This window comes from Aptenodytes patagonicus, chromosome 25 (genome assembly GCF_965638725.1).
Source record: "Aptenodytes patagonicus chromosome 25, bAptPat1.pri.cur, whole genome shotgun sequence".
Lineage (NCBI taxonomy): Eukaryota > Metazoa > Chordata > Aves > Sphenisciformes > Spheniscidae > Aptenodytes > Aptenodytes patagonicus.
Genome location: NC_134973.1, coordinates 5,139,458 through 5,158,244, shown reverse-complemented (window position 1 = coordinate 5,158,244; position 18,787 = coordinate 5,139,458). Strand labels below are relative to the sequence as shown.

Sequence of the window (18,787 nt, the reverse complement as noted above, 5' to 3'; positions counted from 1 at the left end):
CGGAGCCAAGTTCCTCTGGATGTGCCTGGGGCAGCTGCTCAACACGCTGCTCACCGCCCAGCTCTTCCTCCCCGTCTTCTACCGCCTGGGGCTCACCAGCACCTACGAGGTGGGCACAGGGGGACGCATCCTGCCCCGGAGCAGCCCCCGGGGTGCCCTGATGCCGGGACGGCCCCGACACGCTCCCTTGTCCTTGTCCCCAGTATCTGGAGCGGCGGTTCAGCAGGAGCGTCCGGCTGTGCGGGACCCTGCAGTACATGGTGGCCACGGTGCGTGTCCGCGGTGCATGGGTGGGATGGGGACAGTGGGGACATGGCATCTGGCGGGGGCTTGGATCCAGCCGTGCCGGTGCTGCCCTAAGCCCCCAGGAAGCGTCCTCGTTCCCGTGCTCATGTTTTCCACGGCTCAAAGCAAATAGCGTGCGGTAGGAGCCCTGTTTTGAATGAAAACCCAAGTGTTTTCTCAGTGCCTGCATGCCATGCTTGGGCAGCACCGTCACACTTCGTCCCCGTTCCCGCCGGTGCAGCCGTCACCTGCCCGGTGCCCGCGGTGCCGGTGGGACGGGGCGCTGACCCCCTTCTTCCCACAGATGCTGTACACAGGGATCGTCATCTACGCCCCCGCCCTGATCCTCAACCAAGGTGCGGTGGGGAGGTGGGGGCTGCTCCCCATCACGTCCCCGTCCCTGCAGGGGGGACACCTCAGCCCTGTCCCACCCCAGGTGTCGTTTGCACCCTGGGGCTCTGCTCAGCACCTTCCCGTCTCCTTCAGTGACCGGTCTGGACATCTGGGCGTCCCTGCTCTCCACCGGAGTCATCTGCACCCTCTACACCACCATAGTGAGTGTGGGAGCCGGGGGGGGGACGACCTGGGGGTCCCTGGGGTCCCCGGCGCTCACCCACGGCTCCATCTGGTGCAGGGCGGGATGAAGGCTGTCATCTGGACGGACGTCTTCCAAGTCTTTGTGATGCTCTCTGGCTTCATCGCCATCATCATCCGGGGGGTGCTGCTGGTGGGGGGTCCCGCCAGGGTGCTGGGCATCGCCGCCAACGGCTCCAGGGTGAACTTCGGCGAGTGAGTCCCCCCGCCCTGCTGTGTGCTGACCCCGCTCCCCCTGCCCCAGGGTGCTGGGGGGCCGGTGCCGGCTCCGGCTCACCCCCCCGGCCCCGGCGGCGTGCCCCTGTGCCCAGCTTCAACCCGGACCCGCGGAGCCGGTACACTGTCTGGACCTTCCTGCTGGGCGGCACGCTGGTCTGGCTCTCCATGTACGGCGTCAACCAGGCCCAGGTCCAGCGTTACGTGGCCTGCAGGACCGAGAGGGAGGCCAGGATGTGAGTCCACGGGGCTGCGGGGATCGTCTGGATCTCGCTCTGTGTGGGACGGTGCACGGGGGGGGCGAGGGGCGGCTGCACGCCAGCCCGTCCCCCTCGGGGAGCCCAGTGCCTGCACCCCTGTCTGGTCCCTGCACCCTTGCACAGACCCTGCACCTCTGCATGGACCTGGCGTCCCTGCACGGACCCGGCACCCCTGCACGGCCCTTGCACAGATCCTTGCACCCCTGCATGGCCCCTGCACAAACTCTGCACCCCTGCACGGCCCCTGCATGCTTCTATGGACCCTGCGCTCTTGCATGGACCTTGCACCCCTGCACAGCCCCTGCGTGGCCCCTGCACGGCCCCTGCATCCCTGCTCAGCCGGGTCTGCTCCCGCCCTGTGCTTGCAGGGCGCTGCTGGTGAATCAAGTGGGGCTCTTCTGCATCGTCTCCAGCGCGGTGGCCTGTGGCCTTGTGATGTTTGCGCTGTACAAGGACTGCGATCCCCTCCTCGCCGGCTACATCTCAGCCCCGGACCAGGTACCGGCCCCCGCTGGCTCTGCCCTCTCGAGCACCAAATTGAGGGCAGCGAGGTGGAAGGGCAAGAGGGTCGGAGGGGCCAGACCCCTGGGTCCCTGTCTCAGCCCCGCTGTGGGGGCTGGGGTCCCCCAGGGTCCTGCCCCCCCCCCCCCCCCAATGCAGCCGCCTCCCCCCACAGTACATGCCTTACCTGGTCCTTGACATCTTTGAGACGTTCCCGGGGATGCCGGGGCTGTTCCTGTCTTGTGCCTACAGCGGGACCCTCAGGTGAGGACGGGGCACCCCTCGCCCCAAGGGGACCCCAAACCTCCCCGCGGAAGGGGGCTTCGGCTCCCTCCACCCCGCAGGCTGCCGGCGTTGGGGCTGAGCGCTGCCACCTGCCCGCGCCCCAGCACGGCCTCCACCAGCATCAACGCCATGGCGGCCGTCACCGTCGAGGACCTTGTCAAGCCCAGGCTGCCCGCGCTGTCACCGCAGAGGCTGACCCTCATCTCCAAGGGGCTGTGTGAGAGGGGACGGGGGCCATGCCGTGCCATGCCATGTCATGCTGTGCCACGCTACCCCATCCTGTGCCGCACGGCACCGTTTTGTGCCGTGACATCACACCGCTTTCCCTGCCACGCCACCTCGTCCTGTGCCACGCCGTGCTGTGCCATGCCATACTGCCGCGCACCGTGCCGTGCCGTGCTGCTGAGCCTTTCCCGTCTCCCCCGCAGCGCTCATCTACGGCACCTCGTGCATCACGGTGGCAGCTCTGGCCTCGCTGCTGGGCGGCGGCGTGCTGCAGGTGAGCCCCGGCACGCCGGGCCGGATCCGTCACGGGGCTGAGCTTGCCCCGCTGCACCCCCCCCCCACCCCCCCCCCCCCAACCCTTGCCCACCGGCTCTGCCTGGCCGAGTGGGACCCGGCCACACGCCGCTGGCTGCCGGAGAGCCCTCGAGCCGGCCGGGCTGTGGCAGCTGAGGGGTCTGGGGAAGAGCCAAGCACCGTCCTCCTCCTCCTCCTTGTCCCCCCCCCGGAGCCCCCGAGCCGAGGCGGCGGGGCAGAGCTCTCCGTCCCCCTTCCAGGGCTCCTTCACCGTCATGGGGGTGATCAGCGGCCCGCTGCTGGGGGCCTTCCTCCTGGGCATGTTCCTGCCGATGTGCACCACGGCCGTGAGTCCCACGGGGGGGGGGGGGGAGTTGGGGGGGGGGGGTTCCAGGGGTCCCGCCGCAGCCCACTGCCCCAGGCTGTGCGGACCCCTCTCCTCTGCCACAGGGCGCGCTGGGGGGCCTGGGCGCCGGCTTCGCCCTCTCCTTTTGGGTGGCAGTGGGGGGCACCCTCTACCCCCCCAGCGCCGCCGCCATGGGGGTGCTGCCCGCCTCCGGAGCCCTCTGCCCACTCTACAACCGCACCGCCGACGCCAACCGCACCGTCCTCCTGGGACCCCTGCCCCCCCGCGAGGAGCCCCCGGCCCCGGCACGGTGAGGGGGGGGGCCCGGGCAGGGTGGGGGGATGGCGCCTTGGGGGGGTATGGGGGTGCAAGTGGCTTGCTGTGATGTCACACCGCTTTCTTTGTTCACCGTGACATCACACCAGTTTCCCTGTTCACTGTGATGTCACACTGCTTTCCGTGTTCCTTGTGACATCACACTGCTTTCCCTGTTCACTGTGATGTCACACCGCTTTCCTTGTTCCTTGTGACATCACACCGCTTTCCCTGTTCACTGTGATGTCACACCGCTTTCCTTGTTCACCGTGACGTCACACCGCTGTCTCTGCCGGCCCCTGACCCCCTCCCCTCGCAGGCCGGCCGTCGTGGGTGACTTCTACGCCATCTCCTACCTGTACTACGGGGCGCTGGGGACCCTCACCACGGTGGTGGCGGGGGTCCTGCTCAGCTCCCTGCCAGGTGAGGCCCCAGCGCCAGGGTCCCGTCCCCGTCCCCGTCCCCCCCCCCAGCCCCTCCCCATGGCACCCCCTTTCCGGCAGGGCTGACCAAGCGGACGCGGCTGCCCCCGGGTGTGCTGTGGTGGGACATCGTGAAGCAGACGTCCTTGGTGTCCCCCACGGGCACCAAGACCCCCGAGGAAGAGCCCCCGGGCAAGGCCGAAGCCCCCCAGGTGCTGCCAGCGAGGCTGGACAGGGAGGGCGGCTCTCCCCGGGGCCCCTCCTGGGGCCCCCCCGAGCCTGGCACCACCACCGACCTGCTGCTGCAGGAGACCCACGTGTAGGGGGGGGTGTGGGTGGGGGGGTGTGGGTGGTCTGGCTGTGGCCGCGGTGGGACCGTGGGGCGGAGGGTGCACGTCCCTGTCCTGGGGTCCCCAATAAAGGAGGAGCTGTTCCTCGGGAGGAGCCTGTCCTTGGGCGGGGGGGCTGCAGGGGGGACGGGGCAGGGGGGGACACACACGGCTGCCCACCCCTCTGGTGATGCAGCTGGGCTGGGGGGGGGGTGGGGGGTGGTGTGTGTCAAACCGGGGGGGGACATGGGGGCGGGTGCTGGGGGGAATCAGGGTGGGGGGGGTGAGGTCCTGCTGTGCCCATGGGGGCGGGCCCTGCCCTGATAAACCCCGCCCACTCAGGCAACAATGGCCCCCACCCTGCTAAGCTCCACCCCACACAGATAACAATGGGCCCCGCCCTGTTAAGCCCCGCTCCACCCAGATGACAATGGGGTGTTATGGCCCCACCCTGCTGAGTCACACCCACCCACATAACAATGGGCTCTGCCCTGGTAAGTCCTCCAAGTGACAATGGGCCCCGCCCTGTTAAGCCCCACCCCACCCAGCTAACAATGGGCCGCACCCTGCCAAGCCCCGCCCACCCAGAGGCAATTGGCTCCGCCCACAGCCGCCGCAGGAGCCGCTCGGCCGCGCCGCCGTCTCGGGGGGCGCCGCCATCTTTGTGCCGGGCAGGGGAGGAGGCGGCGGCGGCCGCCTCTCCACCGGCCTACCCGCCGCGCTGCGGGCGCTGCCGCCCGGCCCGCCGCCCCTCGCCGCCGCCCCTCGCCGCCGCCGGGCCTGGCTCCGTGGCCTGGGCGGAGCGGGCCGTGCCCTTAGCAAAGATGGCGGCGGCGGGATGCGCGCCCTGACGAGCCACCGGCGCCGCTCGGCCCGTCCCTCCCGCGGGAGCGACCGCGCGCGGCGGTGACGCGCAACGCGCGCGACGGCCGGAGCGGCGGGGACCGGGTAGGAGCGGGCCCGGGCGGCGGGTCCAGGCCTCGGGGCCGGTCTGAGGGGAGGGGACGGGTCGGGGGTGCCGAGGGAAACAGGGGGAGAGGGGAAGAGCTGGGGATGACGGGGCGGGGAGGCCGGGGGGGGGTGGATTTGAGGGGAGGGGGAAGGGCTGGGGGGGGCAGGTCTGGGCCCTGGGGGAGGGCAGGGGGCGGGGGGGAGGGCTCGGAGAGGGGCTGAGGGGAGAGGGGAAGGGCTGGAGGGGTGCGGGTGGGGAGAGGCCGGGCATTTGGGGAGGGGGTGGAGGGGAAAAGCCGTCCCTTTCCTGAGCAAACGGGGAAGGGCAGCTGAGGGCCCTCTGTCGTGGGAGGGGAGGGCCGGGCCGGGGTGGGTGCTCTGTAGGGCCCCAAGGCGAGGTGGGGCGCTGGGGACGCTGGCACGGAGCAGGGGTCCAGCCTGGGCAGGTGACAGCCGGCCCTTGGGTCGGGCAGCTCGGGGCAGGCTGGCTCTGGGTGCGGGAGCTGGAGCGGGGCTGGGCCCTTGGGGCTGTAGGAGCAGCTCCTGGGGTGGGGGAGGCATCCCTCGCCCTCCCACGCGTTGTTGGGCTGTCCCGCAGCCTTGCCCCGGGGCCCAGCCCAGATCGTGCTGTTCAAGAAAGGGTCAGGGCACGTATCGGAGAGGAGAAGAGATTTAATCCAGCCCAGGCTTTGAAAAGCTTGGGGCTTGAACAGCCAGGCCTAAACGTCAGCCCTTCTCCGCTGTTTCTTGTTTAGCGAATAGTTATCTGCCATTCGAAGTAAAGATTTGAGATCCAGAACGTGGTGTCTGTGTGGGCAGCGTGCTGAGGAGAAGGCCCTTTCTTAGTGCCTAGTTAATTTTGAGGCTTCTGTTGTGCCTGGCTCTTAGGACTTTTCCTACCATGAGGATGCGGGAGAAATTACTACGGCACGTCCGCGTGGCCATTTATCCAAGTTAAACGGGGCCTCGGCGTTTCTGTACAGGCAGTCAGAGGGCGTGATACAGCGTTTGTGCTGCTTCATCCTGCTCTGCTGGCAGCAGTGAATTCCCCTCGGAGCCTGCCGGTGCACAGCGAAAGCACCCAGCTTCGTTTTGACTCGGCAACAGAGAGTGTTTTGGCTTGCAGGGCAGTGGTGCTTTTGACTTGGTACCAGGAACCCGGCAGCCCGATTTGTCATGTCGTTGCAGCGCAATAAATGGGCAGGAGGGACTGTCCCCCACTGAGGATCTGGGGCAGAGTGAGCGCAGTTCCTCCTGGGTGAGCTGGGAGATTGCTAGATCTGTCCTGCCCAGGATCTCGAAATAGTATGAGGCAATAAGAAAAGGGGGTTTTCATGGTGTGAGTTCCAGCTGTTCCTGATTCCCGGGGTGACGGTGAACCCGAGATCCTGTCCAGGGCAAGGATCTGAACCTCTTTTCTTCTCCGCAGAGCATCTTGAGTGATGCCCAAGAAGTTCCAAGGTGAAAATACCAAGTCGGCTGCTGCCCGCGCGAGGAAAGCTGAGGCAAAGGCAGCAGCCGATGCCAAACGTCAGCAGGAGCTGGAAGATGCCTACTGGAAGGATGAAGACAAACACGTGATGAGGAAGGAACAAAGGAAGGTGAATGGCTAGTCAGGTAGAAGGGTATCTTCTAGCTGGTCCTTTGCTAAGCCCGTGAGATCCAGGCTTGCCCAAAAAGGGTCGCTTTCTCCTCCTCTGTCCCCCAGCTGTAGCTGTCTCTCCACACGTTGTCCTGCGCTTAGTTTTGGGCAGAAGAGCTGGAACTAGTGGCTTCTCTGGGAGCTAAAAGAAGCTGAGTGTGGGAGTAAGTGTAAGCTTTGATGTGTAATTCAGAAATCTGGTGGATCTCAGAGCTGACTTCCCGAGGGAGGCAGCAAAAGCTTTATTGTTGGAATCGTTTAAAATTGAATTAAGTAAAAGATGAGGAACTCTGCTGCAGGGCTTGATTTTTTGACCAAGCATTTCTTTAGCGCTTTTTTTTCCCTTTCTTCTCCTTTCTTAACTCTTCTTTGATATTTTGGTAGAAGGAAAAAGAAATCAGCAGGGTTAAGGGTTACAAAGCTTTTTTTTTCCCCCTCCCTGACTTGGTGTGCCACACGTCAGGACATGTCTCTCAAAAGATTCTCTCTGGTTTGCTCTTACCAGCTTGCTCCACCCTGGGTGCACGTTTGCCGTGGTGTTCAGTTAAACAGAGCACTTCAGTGCTCATTTCTGGGTTATTTGGGTTTTGACGTTGTCCTGCATCGGCGTTAGACAAATCTACCTTCTGGTTTTGTGGATTTTTCTAGAAACAATTGTTGGTGATAACTTAGCTGCCTCTTCTGAAATGATTTCTTTACCCTCGTGCTAACCAGACAGGGCTTCTACTGATGACCTAAATGGGATTTATGGGGTTACTGGGTTTGTGCTGCTCTGTGAATTCGGTGCTTACTGAACTTTGTGTGTCGGTACTCGAGCACGCTGGCTGGGCAGGCAGGAAGCCAGCGCGTCCCGGTGACCTCGATAGCCGCGTGCTGTGTACGTCTGCGTGAGTTCACCCCTAATATGTGCCTTGACGTTTGGAATTTGGAGTCCTGTGTGCTGTTCCCCAACACAATCCTGTAATGCTGCCTAATTACTTCCTGGAACAAGGACTTATTATTGCTCTACTTAAACCTTGGCCAACAGTGACCTATTTGACTGGGCTTCCAAAACAGCCTCCTGCAGGCAAGGGGCATGGGAGTCTGGAGAGGGGAGCTGTGTTGTGAGCTGGAATTGCTAACTGGAAAACCAGGGTCCGTCCCAGAGCCTCAGACTGGGTTTTAGAGAAACAAGTGAGGCTGTTTCCACTCGGCACCTCAGCCATCCCCTCTCCCTGCATCTCCCAGACGTAGTCTCTAGGTCTGAATTTCACCCGAATGCTGCGTTTTAGTGCGTTTGCTTCCCCCGCGCCCCCCCTGGGGACCTGCAGCTCACAGCAGCAAAAGTCTCCGCTCAGATGGGGAGCTGTCCTGCCAGAAGGGCTCCGAGTCTAACTACCTGCACGGGGGCTCCTCCTGCTGCAGGAGCCTCACGCAGGCACTGCCACAGCCTAAGCAAAGGCTGGGGCTTTGTGTAGGTGAGCAAGTGGCCAACAGACAGGAGTGAGCGGGTTGCTGGGGGAAAATAAATCAGTGAAACCTTCCTCAGTTGCTTCTCCACTGCCATCAGGCTGGAATATCCCCACGGAGAACGGAAGAAGCTGCCTGTGCCCCGTCGCATCCCGGCAGGGACGGGATGTGTGACTCAGATTGTAAATGACTTTCCGTCCTCATCCTAGAGAGGACAGAAACCAAACCGTTCGCAGGAGTCAAACTTCCCTGGAGAAGTAGCTGTTCTGCGGGTGGTGCTGGCATGGAAATAGCGCTGCCGGCTGCGGCCATATGCCGCAGGAGGGACTCGCGTCGCTCTCAGCTACAGCACCCGGAGGAGGGGATGGCGGTGTGTGTAGGAGGATGCTGTCAGCGCTGAGCAGCTCTTACAGCTCTTCCCCGGCTCTCCGGGCGATGGCAGTAACACATTAATGGCACCGCAGCGCACCCGTGCAGCACCTCAGAATTCCTGCACCGCCAGCAGGCAGGAGTGGCTGAAAGCCTTTGGGACGTGCTGAGATCAACCCCCGCGCGCCCCTTTTAATCCCTTTCCCCCCCGCAGGTGACCACCGGAGCCTCAGTGAAATAAGTGAGCGTTAATACTTGAGCGTAAGGAAGCTTAATGTTCAGAATGCAGTGCCTGCTGTCATGAGATTCACTGTCACGAGACGACTGTCCTGTTGTTTGCTTTTGCTGCGTTTTGGGGTTTCTTTAAATGCCACCCCCTCCTGCTCTGAGAGCAACCTTCGGAGCTGATCTCTGCTAACAGAGGATGACACTCGTTTGGTGGCTCTGTAATGCATTAAGAAACATCTGAGCTAATGTCACCAGCCTGCGATGTGTGTATTCCTCCTCTGGCACTTCAGCACAAGTCACAGCTTGTTACCGTCCCTGGAGAGCTGCGGCTGGAAAGCACAAAATCGACATCCTTCTTGCTGGAAGACTCGAGAGTTTTACCTGGGTGACTGCTTTTCTTTTAACATGCGGGTATCTTCATCCTTTCCGTCCCTTCCCACCCTTCCTATGCAAGGTTAGCCTGCAGCTCAGAGCACGGCACTCCTCATCAGCCTGAGCACAGTGTGGTTTTCTCTGTGCAATTAGCTAAAGTGTGTCTGGCAGCGGAAGAGCCACGGAGGCGTGTGCGTCCTGGGTGAAGCTGCGGGCAGGCTTGGAAGGGTGACAAACCATTAAATCGGCTGGAGCATTACGGGAAGAAAGGACCGGTGGAGTATCTGTTAAGGGCAGAGGTCTCGTAGCGGGGGTCAGACCACCTTCTCTCTGGCAACCTTGGGTTTAGCCTCTTTGTGCCCTGTGGGTATGCGCAGGAAGATCTCGCTGGCTGGGACTGCTGCTGGAGCCGAGGTGTCTGCTGGAAGGACGCAGTCGAATTCCCAGTCTCCTTCCAAACTCCCACCGGGGCTGTCTGGCTGAGGGAGGACAAGCCCTTCTCCCCGTTCAGGCTGTATTTTGCCCGGGCTCTGTTTGCTGAGTTCCCGTATGCCGGGAAAGCAGTTCCTCCTTGTTGTTCAGCAGAGGCTCAAAGCCCCTTGGCACCTTCCTTTCTGCCTGGCGTGTCGTGATGTTGGCAGCGCCGTCCCACGGACGTCTCTCCAGCGGCTTCGCTGGGTGCCCTCAGTGGGAATGGCAAAGGGAGGGCGTGCGGATGATGTGGGAGCGAAGAGACGCTTTGTACTTGCGTACAAAGGGTCTGGGGAAAGATTCGAGTTAAATGCAGGGTGAGTACTTGTGCTAGAAGAGCGCAGATAGTGCACGAGGGAGCAGTGACTCTTTCAGTGTGAGTTTTATGCCTTTCTTGTTCCCGTCAGCCTTGGTCACGGGGTGTGGGCTGGCAGGCTCGTGTACCGACAGGTCCCAGCTGCAGTGGTATCGCAGGCAGGCGAGTGGTGATTTTCTCTGCCCCCCCCCCCCCCCTCTGACTCAGTGCAGAATTACTCAGCTCTGAGCACCAGCTCTTATTCGGATAAAATGCAAGACAGGTCAAATGACTGTTCTTCCCTCTTTGGAGGACATCTGCGGGGTACCAGGTATGCAATGGTGAAATCTGATGGCTTGAATGAGGGGCACGTTTGATCCCACCCCAAAGCTCCGGTGTACCTCAGGGAGCCCAGTCAGCACTTAGACACGCTCGCTTTCCGACTGCGTCATTTCTTTTTTACATTGCTTTGCCCTTCTGCTTCGCAAGAAGCGGCGTGCTTCGCCAGGCTGGTGGCACGCTCTCCAGCCTTCCTCGGGGCCTCACGCTAAGAGGTTGTTTGGGAGCGCTGCTGCTTCAATTGACCGCTTGCTCTCAAAGCCATGTGCGTGGGACCTGGTCCTCCTTCTGTCTAGCAGGTGGGAAGCTGTTCTGAAAGCTAATGAATTGTTCCTCGCTCAGGCAGTTCTTTGCAAGGCTGGAAACTCGCATTTTAACACCCGAATCCTTGGGAACAGGAGTGTCTGGCTAAAGAACTCTCGCACCCTGTTCCTCCCAGTGCCCTGTGGAGTGCAGCAGTGTTGAGGGAGAAAATGATTTGTTTCCTTTCCAGTTTTCTAATAGCTTTGTGGTACGTTTCACTTAGACAAATCCAAGCCTCTCTTTCATCAGGACATTTAAACTGATTCATAAAGGATTAGTTTGGTTTGGCCCCACCTGAGAAAAGTCTTCAAAAACGACAGCTTCAGGCTCCTCGGGCTTTGGGATCGGCGAGCAGGCGGCTCAGAGCTGCTGCCTTTGAGCACCGTGGAAGGTGCAGAGCAGACCTGGACGTGACGGAGGAAACCTGAGCGTGTAGATTTTGCAGGTCTTGTGACAAATTAGTAACGGTGCCAGCTTATTTACTTTCCGCAAATAGAAACTCAACTGTAAATGCCAGAGAGCGGGGAGTAGCTTACCCCAGCAGCTGGGGGAGAGGTCCCCTGCAGCGCGCAGTGCAGGAGGAAGGCTCTGCACCCTACTTGCGCCTCTGTTTCCCCTTCGCTAAGTGGATGTGTCCTCTTCGGAGAGTTTTGTTTGAAAGGAGCTAACGGCAGCAGAGCGTTTTCCTTGGATTTCTGCTCTGTCAGACGTGTCGTCGTCCCAGCTGGGGCTGTGCGGTGTGAGACGGACTGCTGAGCTGGCTCTCTTGTAGGACGCTTCCCTTTCTGTAATAAGCAGGGGTAAAAGATAATCTTCTCTAACTATAAATAACATTTCTGTTCTGAAATGTCTTGTTCCCTTCCCTTCCCTTCCCTTAGGTCATTAGTACTTGTGTATCCACTCCTTATCTGTCTCCTGAATTATTCAAGCCAGAACCACGCCTGCAGCCTTGCTGAGCTGCTCACCGTGCCAGCACCTTCTCAGGGTTACCTTGTTCAGTCACCCCTGAGCTTCAGCGACGGGACGAGCGGTCAGGGGACAGTTTCTTTCCACTAGCCCATGTTCTAGGCACGATACCAGTATCCTGAGTATGCAGTGCTGCTTCTCTTGCATGTGCTTTACATCTAACTAGATGGCTTACTCGCTGACTGCTGGACCTTCAGTGATTTCTGTGGCCCTCCTTCTGTTTTGGCACATGAATCTCTCCAGGGTTTCTCCTGCATTCTTCCTTAAAACTGCCTGATGCTCAAGCAGAGTCTGGTGGCCGAGCTGGAGATCCCATCTGGAGCTGGAGCTGTCCTGCACTCCTGCTGAGTGAGGGTGGGCAAAGCCCCCTGCAGCTGCTCTTGCTCAGGTATATCCCTGTGAATAAATTTTTAGGGGGGTAAGACAGTCTTCCCCCTCCTCTCGTGACATCCTTCCCATTCTAGGAGTGGCCAAAAATCCCTCCTAATCTGGGAGACCGAGTACATTTGTTTACTCAACCTTTACTAGAAGAGGGAGAGGCCTGACAGGCAGCGGGCAGGGAAAGCCGATGTCTTAAATAAATGAGTTTGCACTTTGAAATCATGCACGGTCCAGTTGCCGGGGCATTGTGTCTCAAGGCACTGGCACTAAGCACTTAATGACCAAGAATTTGAAGACTGCCAGTTGTAATAAAGGCTTCATCCCTCTAATGGCTTTTTTCCCATCCTTGGCCCCAGCTGCTCCAGAGTGGAGTTAGGTGAGGCTTTCCTTTCCTTCCCTTCCCTTCCCAGCCGGGTTGAAAGGCCTGGTCCTTGCTGCACTTGACGGAAGCAGCAGCAGCAGCAGCCCGAGGGCGTGTTTTGATTCAGTATTTGTGGGCTTTGATTCTGTGTTTTGGTGGGTTTTTCTTTAAACTCTCGAGCCGTGGAGTGACTTACAGGTTTTTTTGTTTAATAGAGTCTCAAACCCAGCCTTGCTTACCGTCTCCCAAGTGGGCCCTACCCCAACGTGCGTAATTCTGCTCCTACTCCTTAAAACACCGATGAAGACAGCAGGTTGCGTTACTGCTGGGGTGGTTTTGCAGTGCAGCTGCCTTTGAGTAAACCTGTTCTGTTAACGCTCGATCAGTTCGTTGTGCCATTCCTGTGAATAATGGATGAGAGCCATAATTAAGTGTCCATGTAACTAACCTAAACATGAAGCGCTTTGCCGGCATGTGACACTGCCCCAGACAGAGATGTTCACTTGTTGTTTCTTTCTTTTTGCCAGACCTTACAGGCTTTGGGAGAGGAGGAAAAAAAAACCTCGAAGCCAAAGTGCTGAAAAGCCCCTAAGGGCCTGTTGCGTGGTCTTGTCACCCTCTTCCCTGGGCCTTGGAGGGCAAAGTGGCTCTTAAACTCCTTGTGAAGCGCTTTAAAATTACCACAAGAGCTGCACTGCTTGTTGGATTTGGTCTAACTGCCTGCCCTGGCTCTTAGGAAGAGTGTGAGCCAGGCCCGAGGATGAATTCAGCCTCTTGACTGGCTTGTCTCGAACAACTGCTGAACTTTCAACCTCCGACCACTTATTAAAATTGAAGTGGAAAACTTAATCTGATTGTCAGCAGTCCTGGCTGGTACCTCCCGCTCCTTCTTGACAGCGGGGTTGTGTTTCGCAGTACTGACATCATGGCGAGCCAGCGCGTGGTTGCAGACGGGGCAGGAACCGGGGAATTATTATTCTGAAGGGACGGGTCGGGCTCTCGCTGTCTTGCTGGAGGTCGGGGGGGGGGAAAACCAGCCAACGTCCCTTCTGATAAGGTGAGGTCAGCGCTGCATTAGCTACAGAAGCGAGGTGCCTGTTCCCGTCCAAGTGATGTTCCCTGCTCCTGTAAGGGATAGTTTGATCCCTCTGCCTCTACTGCTGTGGAGGGTGATTGAAGGCGTAAGGGTAGAGGTGACCTGGTCCTTTCTCCCTTCCAGGAAGAGAGGGAGAAGCGGCGGCTGGAGCAGCTGGAGCGCAAGAAGGAGCTGCAGCGCCTGCTGGAGGAGGAAGACTCGAAGCTGAAAGGGAAGTCGCCCAAGCAGGTCGCTCCAGGCAAAGTCACCAGGGCCCAGATCGAGGAGACGATCAGAAAAGACCAGCAGCAGAAGGAGAATGCAGATACAGGTTTGGTGGTACCATAGAAAGGCCCTGACAGCTGGGGGGGGGGGGGGGCTGGGGAGCAGGGAGGGGGGCTGTTCCTTTTTCACCTCCTGTCGCTGAAGGACAAGGTGTTTGGAAAGCAAGAGCTGCCTGCAGCTATTCTGTGCTGCGTGCTTTGCTGTGTCTGTGTCTAACACCCAAATGGGGGAAAAAGAAATCTGTCACCTTGAGGGGGAGAAACAGAGCTGCAGAGCAGGCACTCTTCTCTTCCAGGACTGGGACTGAACTCTGGCTGAGTTTTCTCAGCACTTTCTTCAGAGTGCTTGGGAAAACGCTCCTCTGGGGGTTTTGCACAGGCTGGATTTGACGTTAATGTTTCTCCCTTTCCCCCCCTCCCTGTGCAGTGGAGAAGGAGAAGACTCACTTGGAGGTCCCCTTGGAAGAGAACATCAACAGAAGGGTGCTGGAGGAAGGATCAGTGGAGGCCAGGACGATTGAAGATGCCATTGCTGTTCTCAGGTACGTGGCCGTATCGTAGCGGTGCTCTCCATTGAAGGTGTCGCTTTCCTTACAAGAAATTCTTGCAGACACTCCCTCCCCCAGAACTGGCTTCTTTTCAAGCTTTCACCGTGAGTTTCTATCTCAACAGCAAGAACAGGACACGTCCCCTGCCCTGTTGTTCTGTGGAGAGTATTTGACGTGGGTAGGGGAAGCATCACGGGGTTTTCTGCTTTATCACCCAAGTTATTCTGTATGCACTTGGTTGCACTGACAGGGGGTGAGAGCGGGGCGAGCGGCTGGTGCCTGCGGGGAGGTGTCTCTGATGCGTGTCTCTCTCTGAATTCCCTTCTGGCAGCGTTGCCAATGATCTGGACCGGCACCCCGAGCGCCGGATGAAAGCTGCCTTCACAGCTTTTGAAGAGGTCAATCTGCCACGCCTGAAGCAAGAGAACCCCAACATGCGCCTGTCCCAGCTCAAGCAGCTCCTCAAGAAGGAGTGGATGAAGTCTCCAGAAAACCCCATGAACCAGAGGCACAAAGCTTACAACAGCCAAAAGTAGAACTAGAGCTGATCATCCCCCACGGACAGTGGGCTGGAGCCCCAGGGCTCTGCTCCGATGAAAACAGGAGACACGAGGAACCTCCTCTCCTTTTGTTTCCCTTCCCGCCCCCACTTTCTGTCTTTCTCTTGGATTTAAGATAAGCACGAGGCCACGGCTCGCCTCGGGGACCCTGCAGCATCCTGCCGTCTTCACTGATGGCCTGCCCCCCCCCCCCCCCCCATGTGCTCACCCCTCCACAGGCAGCTGGTGCACAGTGACCTGGACAGACTAACACTACCTTCATGCTTCCGAATTCAGTTGTTGTCTTACAAAAAAAAAAGTTACTAACTCGCTTCCAGACCTTCAGCATGGGCAGCACTTGCGAGGTGCAACGTCAGCACTGCCGCCTGCTGAGGTAGGGACCCCCTGCGCTGGCTAGCACCGTGCATTAACCCGCTCCCAGCCTGGACCTGAGCCAAACTGCATTCATCCCTGTCTCTACTGTGGCTGCGCCACACCCTCGTGCTCTGCAGGGTGAATTTTTGCAACTGTCACGAGGAAAGCACCCGCCCTCTGTTGCTTGTGTCGTCCTCGGTGCTGGGATGTCCCCGAAGAGGTTCCAGACTGGGACCGCTGTTGGTCCTGCCTGCTGCCGGCCACCTCTCTCCTCTTCATCTCGACTGGCGGCGTGTTAGATGGGGAGGAGGAACCACAACGGCAGCAGAATCTCTGTCAGCGCGGTGTTGTGGGGAAGAGAGAAAACAACCTTCCGTCTTCAAAGGGGAATGGAAGAAACAACACGGCACAACGTGGTTCCTGCCTTGTCTGCGCAGGACACTGGTGCCAGACTTCTCTGTGTGACTTTCCTGGTGGCCTTGCCCAGAGCCTCACACCCTGCTGGTGCGACAGGAGGGTTCCTGGAGGGGCTGCAACCCTGCACCGCCCAAGAACTGCCCCAAGAAGGGAAGCTGCTGCTTCTCCCATCGCTTCTTCCCCTGCCTGCTTCTAGGCTCAGGCAAGAAAGTGCCCCGTGGGCCTGTGGAAGGGGATGTGAGACTGTTGGCTCAGCAGCTTCCCCCGGCGCTGGACTGAGGGCACTAACCTGGCTGTGCCGCCTCTGCTCCCCTTCGGCCGGAGCCCCGTGGTCTCTCCGCTGGCCCAGGCAAAAAGAAATCGGTGAGCTCCCTTGGGAGGGCCGCGGCAGCACCCAGGCAGGGCTGGAGAGGCTTAGCCCCGGAGCCACGGCAGAGTCCTGCCCCTCGCCTTGAGCAGGCACAAGGTTTTTCTCTCTTCCCTCTCCCCTTTCACATCTCTTCTGGTTTCTTTTGGGAGTGAAATTCTTTCCTAAGGTCTAAACCCTTGACCAGGCAGCAGCTCCATTGCCGTTGGTGCTTACCTCTGTATTTAACCGGGGCTGCCAAACCGAGACAAACTCAAGGCCGGCTTGGCATCCCGCTGGGGTTTCTTCTGAAGTTACTAAACAAATAGGGCTCATCCCAAGCCGGGTAACGGGCAGCGTGTGGCCTCTACCCCTGCGGAGGATCGCCTGCGAGCAGGCAGGGAGGGTTGCAGGAGTCCTCAAGGCTGCAGAGGCGTTTGCGCTTTGGTGGTGAAGGGGTTTGAGGAGGCGATGCTCGAGCTGAAGCCGACAGCCTGCGGCCATTTCGGGGCTCTCCCCAGCCCTCTCCGCGCCCTGCTTGCAGAACCAGGCTGAAAGAGCTGGGCTGACCCCTGCCAATGTACCCCACCCCCCCCCCCCCGCCCTGCTTGCGCAAGCCCAGCCTGTAAAGACAGGGAGGAATGCACCCGGTGTCTCCCCTTTCTGTGAGAAGTTTGTTGTGTTTGAACCCAATTAAAAATTAAAAACCCCCAAACCCTGTTAACTTGTTGAAGGAATAAAGGCCTGGGGTGGAGGGCTCTGTTTTCCTGGCTTGCCCCGGCGGGGGCTGTTTCCTCCCCTGAAATGGCTGCTAAAAATCCTCCTGGAGTTTGTTTCATGGTTCCTGCACGAATCGGGGATCTCTTGGGGGGGCTTCCCCCCCCCCCCCCCCCCCGTGCCTCCCCCCAGCAGGTTGTGGTGTATGTGTGGCTCAGCTGCAGCGGTGGGGGAGGCTGCAGGCAGCTGCCCTGCTCTTGCCTGCGACTGACACGCTGGTGAAACCCACCGCTGCCGCCTCTCCTGCCTGCGCCCTGCCCGCCCCTCCCTGATGCTGAAATAAGGAGCCCACGTGAGTGTTCCCCTCTCTGGGGGGGCCGGGGTACCCCCCTCCTGTCCCTGGGGGCCGGGGGTGACCCCCCCCTCCCTGCCCTTACCCGCTCCTCCCACGGCGCAGAGGCCTTCGGCTTTGGCACAGCCCTGGCTTTGTGTGGCGGAGCCCACCCTCCTCCTCCTCCTCCTCCTCCTCTTCCTCTGCTGCAGCGAGCGTGGCCACTGCGGCAGTGCCGTGGTGTCCCCTCGGGGGGGAATATTTTGGCAATGGCAGGATGGGGGGGCCCAGCCAGGCTGGGGGGGGCTGAGCCCCCACGTCAGCCCCAGGGGAAGGGGATCTCCCTGTGATGCAGGGGACCCCCCCCCACTACGCTCAGTGTGGTGGGGGGTGTGCAAGGCGCTAATGGGGGGCTGCCCCCCCCAATTCAGGGAGGGGATCCCCCGCTGCAAGGTAGAGGTTATTGGGGGAACCCCTCCAGTGCAGGGTGGGGATCCCCAGTTGCAAAGAAGGGATTAATGGGGAGAATCCCTCAGTGGGGGACGGGACCCCCCCCCAGTGCAAGTGCGGGGCTAATGGGGGACCCCCCCCATTGCAAAGGTGGGATGTGGGGGAATCCCGCGGTGCAGGAAGGGATCCCCGGGGCACGGAAGGGGTTAACGGGGGAACACCCCCCCCACACACCCACACACACACACACACTGCAGGGCGGGGGGTCCCGCTGTGTCCCCGTGTCCGTTCCCCCGTCCCCCCCCCCCAGCGAAGCGGCTACCGGGGGGTTCCGTGCCCGCCGCGGGGGGGTTTCCCCGCCGCCGGGCGGGGCGGGGCGCGGCGGAGAGGGGAGGGATTCCCCGCCCGCCCCTCCAGGGATTCCCCTCCCTCTCCATTCCCCCCCCCCCCTCCTTGCGGGGGGGGGGGGGGGCCGCGCTCGCGCAGTGTGCAGCCCGCGGGGGGGGGGGGTGAGGGGGGGCGGCGCTGCCATGGCAACGGGCTGCTCCGCTGCGGGGGCGGGGGAACCCGCGGGGGGGGGGGCGGTCACGGGGCCCCGGGATCCTCGCAGCGCCCGCGCAGCCGCGCAGGGCTTGCACCGGGCATTCCCCCCCCCCCGCGGTCCCGCCCCTGCACCGGGCATTCCCCCCCCCCTGCGGCCCCCCCTGCCCCGGGCATTCCCCTCCCGCCGCACGGGCACCCACCGGCACCCTCCACCCCCCCCGCAGCCCCTCCCCGTGCACAATGCACAGCCTCTGCAGAATGCACGCTCTGCACCATGCCCCCCGCCCCGCACTGTGCACACCCCCCGCACCACGCAGCTCCCCCCCCCCACCGCCCCCCTTCATGCACCCCCCGCCCCTGCACCACGCACCGCCCCTGCACCGCGCAACCCTCCGGGCACCGCCGTGCCTGACCCCCCCCCGCACGCCACACCCCCCCCCCCCCCCCCCGCAGCATGCACCCCACTGCACCCCCCTGCACACTGCAGCACCGTGCACGTAGCGCGCCCCCAGCACGCAGCTGTGCGTGCAACCCCTGCGCCTCTCTGTGCACACCGCACCCCTCCCTGCACGCACACGCACACAGCCACGCGTGCAACCCCTCGCACACCCACGCACGCTCACAAGCGTGTATTCACCCCCTGCGCACAACACAAAGCACACCCTGTGCGTGCGCACGCCTACACGCTGCAACCCCTGTAGCCGTGCACTGTACGTACACCGCCCTGCACACATCCTTGTGCACGCACACCCAGCCCCGTGCCTCCCACACCCCCTGTGCACCCCACCTGTGCGCACACCCCCTGTGCACCCCCCCGTGTGCACACCCCTCTGTGCACACCCTGCCTGTGCACACCCGCTGTGCTTTCTTCGATGCACAACCGCATCCCTGCGCCCTCCTCAAGCGACACGCGCAGCCCCCGTGCAAAGGCCCGCTGTGCACACGCACACACTCGCACACCCT

At 61.1% G+C, this 18,787-nt stretch overlaps 2 protein-coding genes across 3 annotated transcripts; both read left to right on the top strand.

Annotated features, from left to right (window-relative positions):
• The first annotated feature begins 4 nt into the window (after window positions 1–4).
• SLC5A5 (solute carrier family 5 member 5) lies at window positions 5–4,066 on the top strand. The gene is made up of 14 exons (XM_076359693.1): window positions 5–109; window positions 204–269; window positions 590–641; window positions 772–839; window positions 920–1,074; window positions 1,191–1,331; window positions 1,724–1,853; window positions 2,032–2,120; window positions 2,246–2,358; window positions 2,570–2,640; window positions 2,921–3,007; window positions 3,111–3,316; window positions 3,641–3,744; window positions 3,825–4,066. Exons 1-14 carry the CDS (start codon window positions 20–22, stop codon window positions 4,064–4,066), a joined length of 1,614 nt encoding a protein of 537 aa, XP_076215808.1. The 5' UTR covers window positions 5–19.
• Window positions 4,067–4,958: 892 nt separating this feature from the next.
• On the top strand, window positions 4,959–16,604 carry CCDC124 (coiled-coil domain containing 124). Of its 2 annotated transcripts, none has more exons than XM_076359247.1 (5): window positions 4,959–5,020; window positions 6,453–6,624; window positions 13,419–13,605; window positions 13,986–14,100; window positions 14,438–16,604. In XM_076359247.1, the coding sequence occupies exons 2-5, from the start codon at window positions 6,466–6,468 to the stop codon at window positions 14,640–14,642; spliced, it is 666 nt and encodes a 221-aa protein (XP_076215362.1). In that variant the 5' UTR covers window positions 4,959–5,020; window positions 6,453–6,465; the 3' UTR covers window positions 14,643–16,604. The 2 variants fall into 2 exon arrangements, with proteins under 2 accessions (XP_076215362.1, XP_076215363.1); XM_076359248.1 differs by lacking the exon at window positions 4,959–5,020 and adding an exon at window positions 5,022–5,061.
• The last annotated feature ends 2,183 nt before the right edge of the window (window positions 16,605–18,787 follow it).

Bases quoted from the DNA above. Each gene is read 5' to 3' on its own strand.
- SLC5A5 (XM_076359693.1), top strand. From the start codon at position 20: ATGTGCCTGGGGCAGCTGCTCAACACGCTGCTCACCGCCCAGCTCTTC. The intron at 1,332-1,723 runs GTGAGTCCACGG...CTGTGCTTGCAG, and splicing joins ACCGAGAGGGAGGCCAGGAT to GGCGCTGCTGGTGAATCAAG. The intron at 3,745-3,824 runs GTGAGGCCCCAG...CCTTTCCGGCAG, and splicing joins CCTGCTCAGCTCCCTGCCAG to GGCTGACCAAGCGGACGCGG.
- CCDC124 (XM_076359247.1), top strand. From the start codon at position 6,466: ATGCCCAAGAAGTTCCAAGGTGAAAATACCAAGTCGGCTGCTGCCCGC. The intron at 13,606-13,985 runs GTTTGGTGGTAC...CTCCCTGTGCAG, and splicing joins GAAGGAGAATGCAGATACAG to TGGAGAAGGAGAAGACTCAC. The intron at 14,101-14,437 runs GTACGTGGCCGT...CCCTTCTGGCAG, and splicing joins GATGCCATTGCTGTTCTCAG to CGTTGCCAATGATCTGGACC.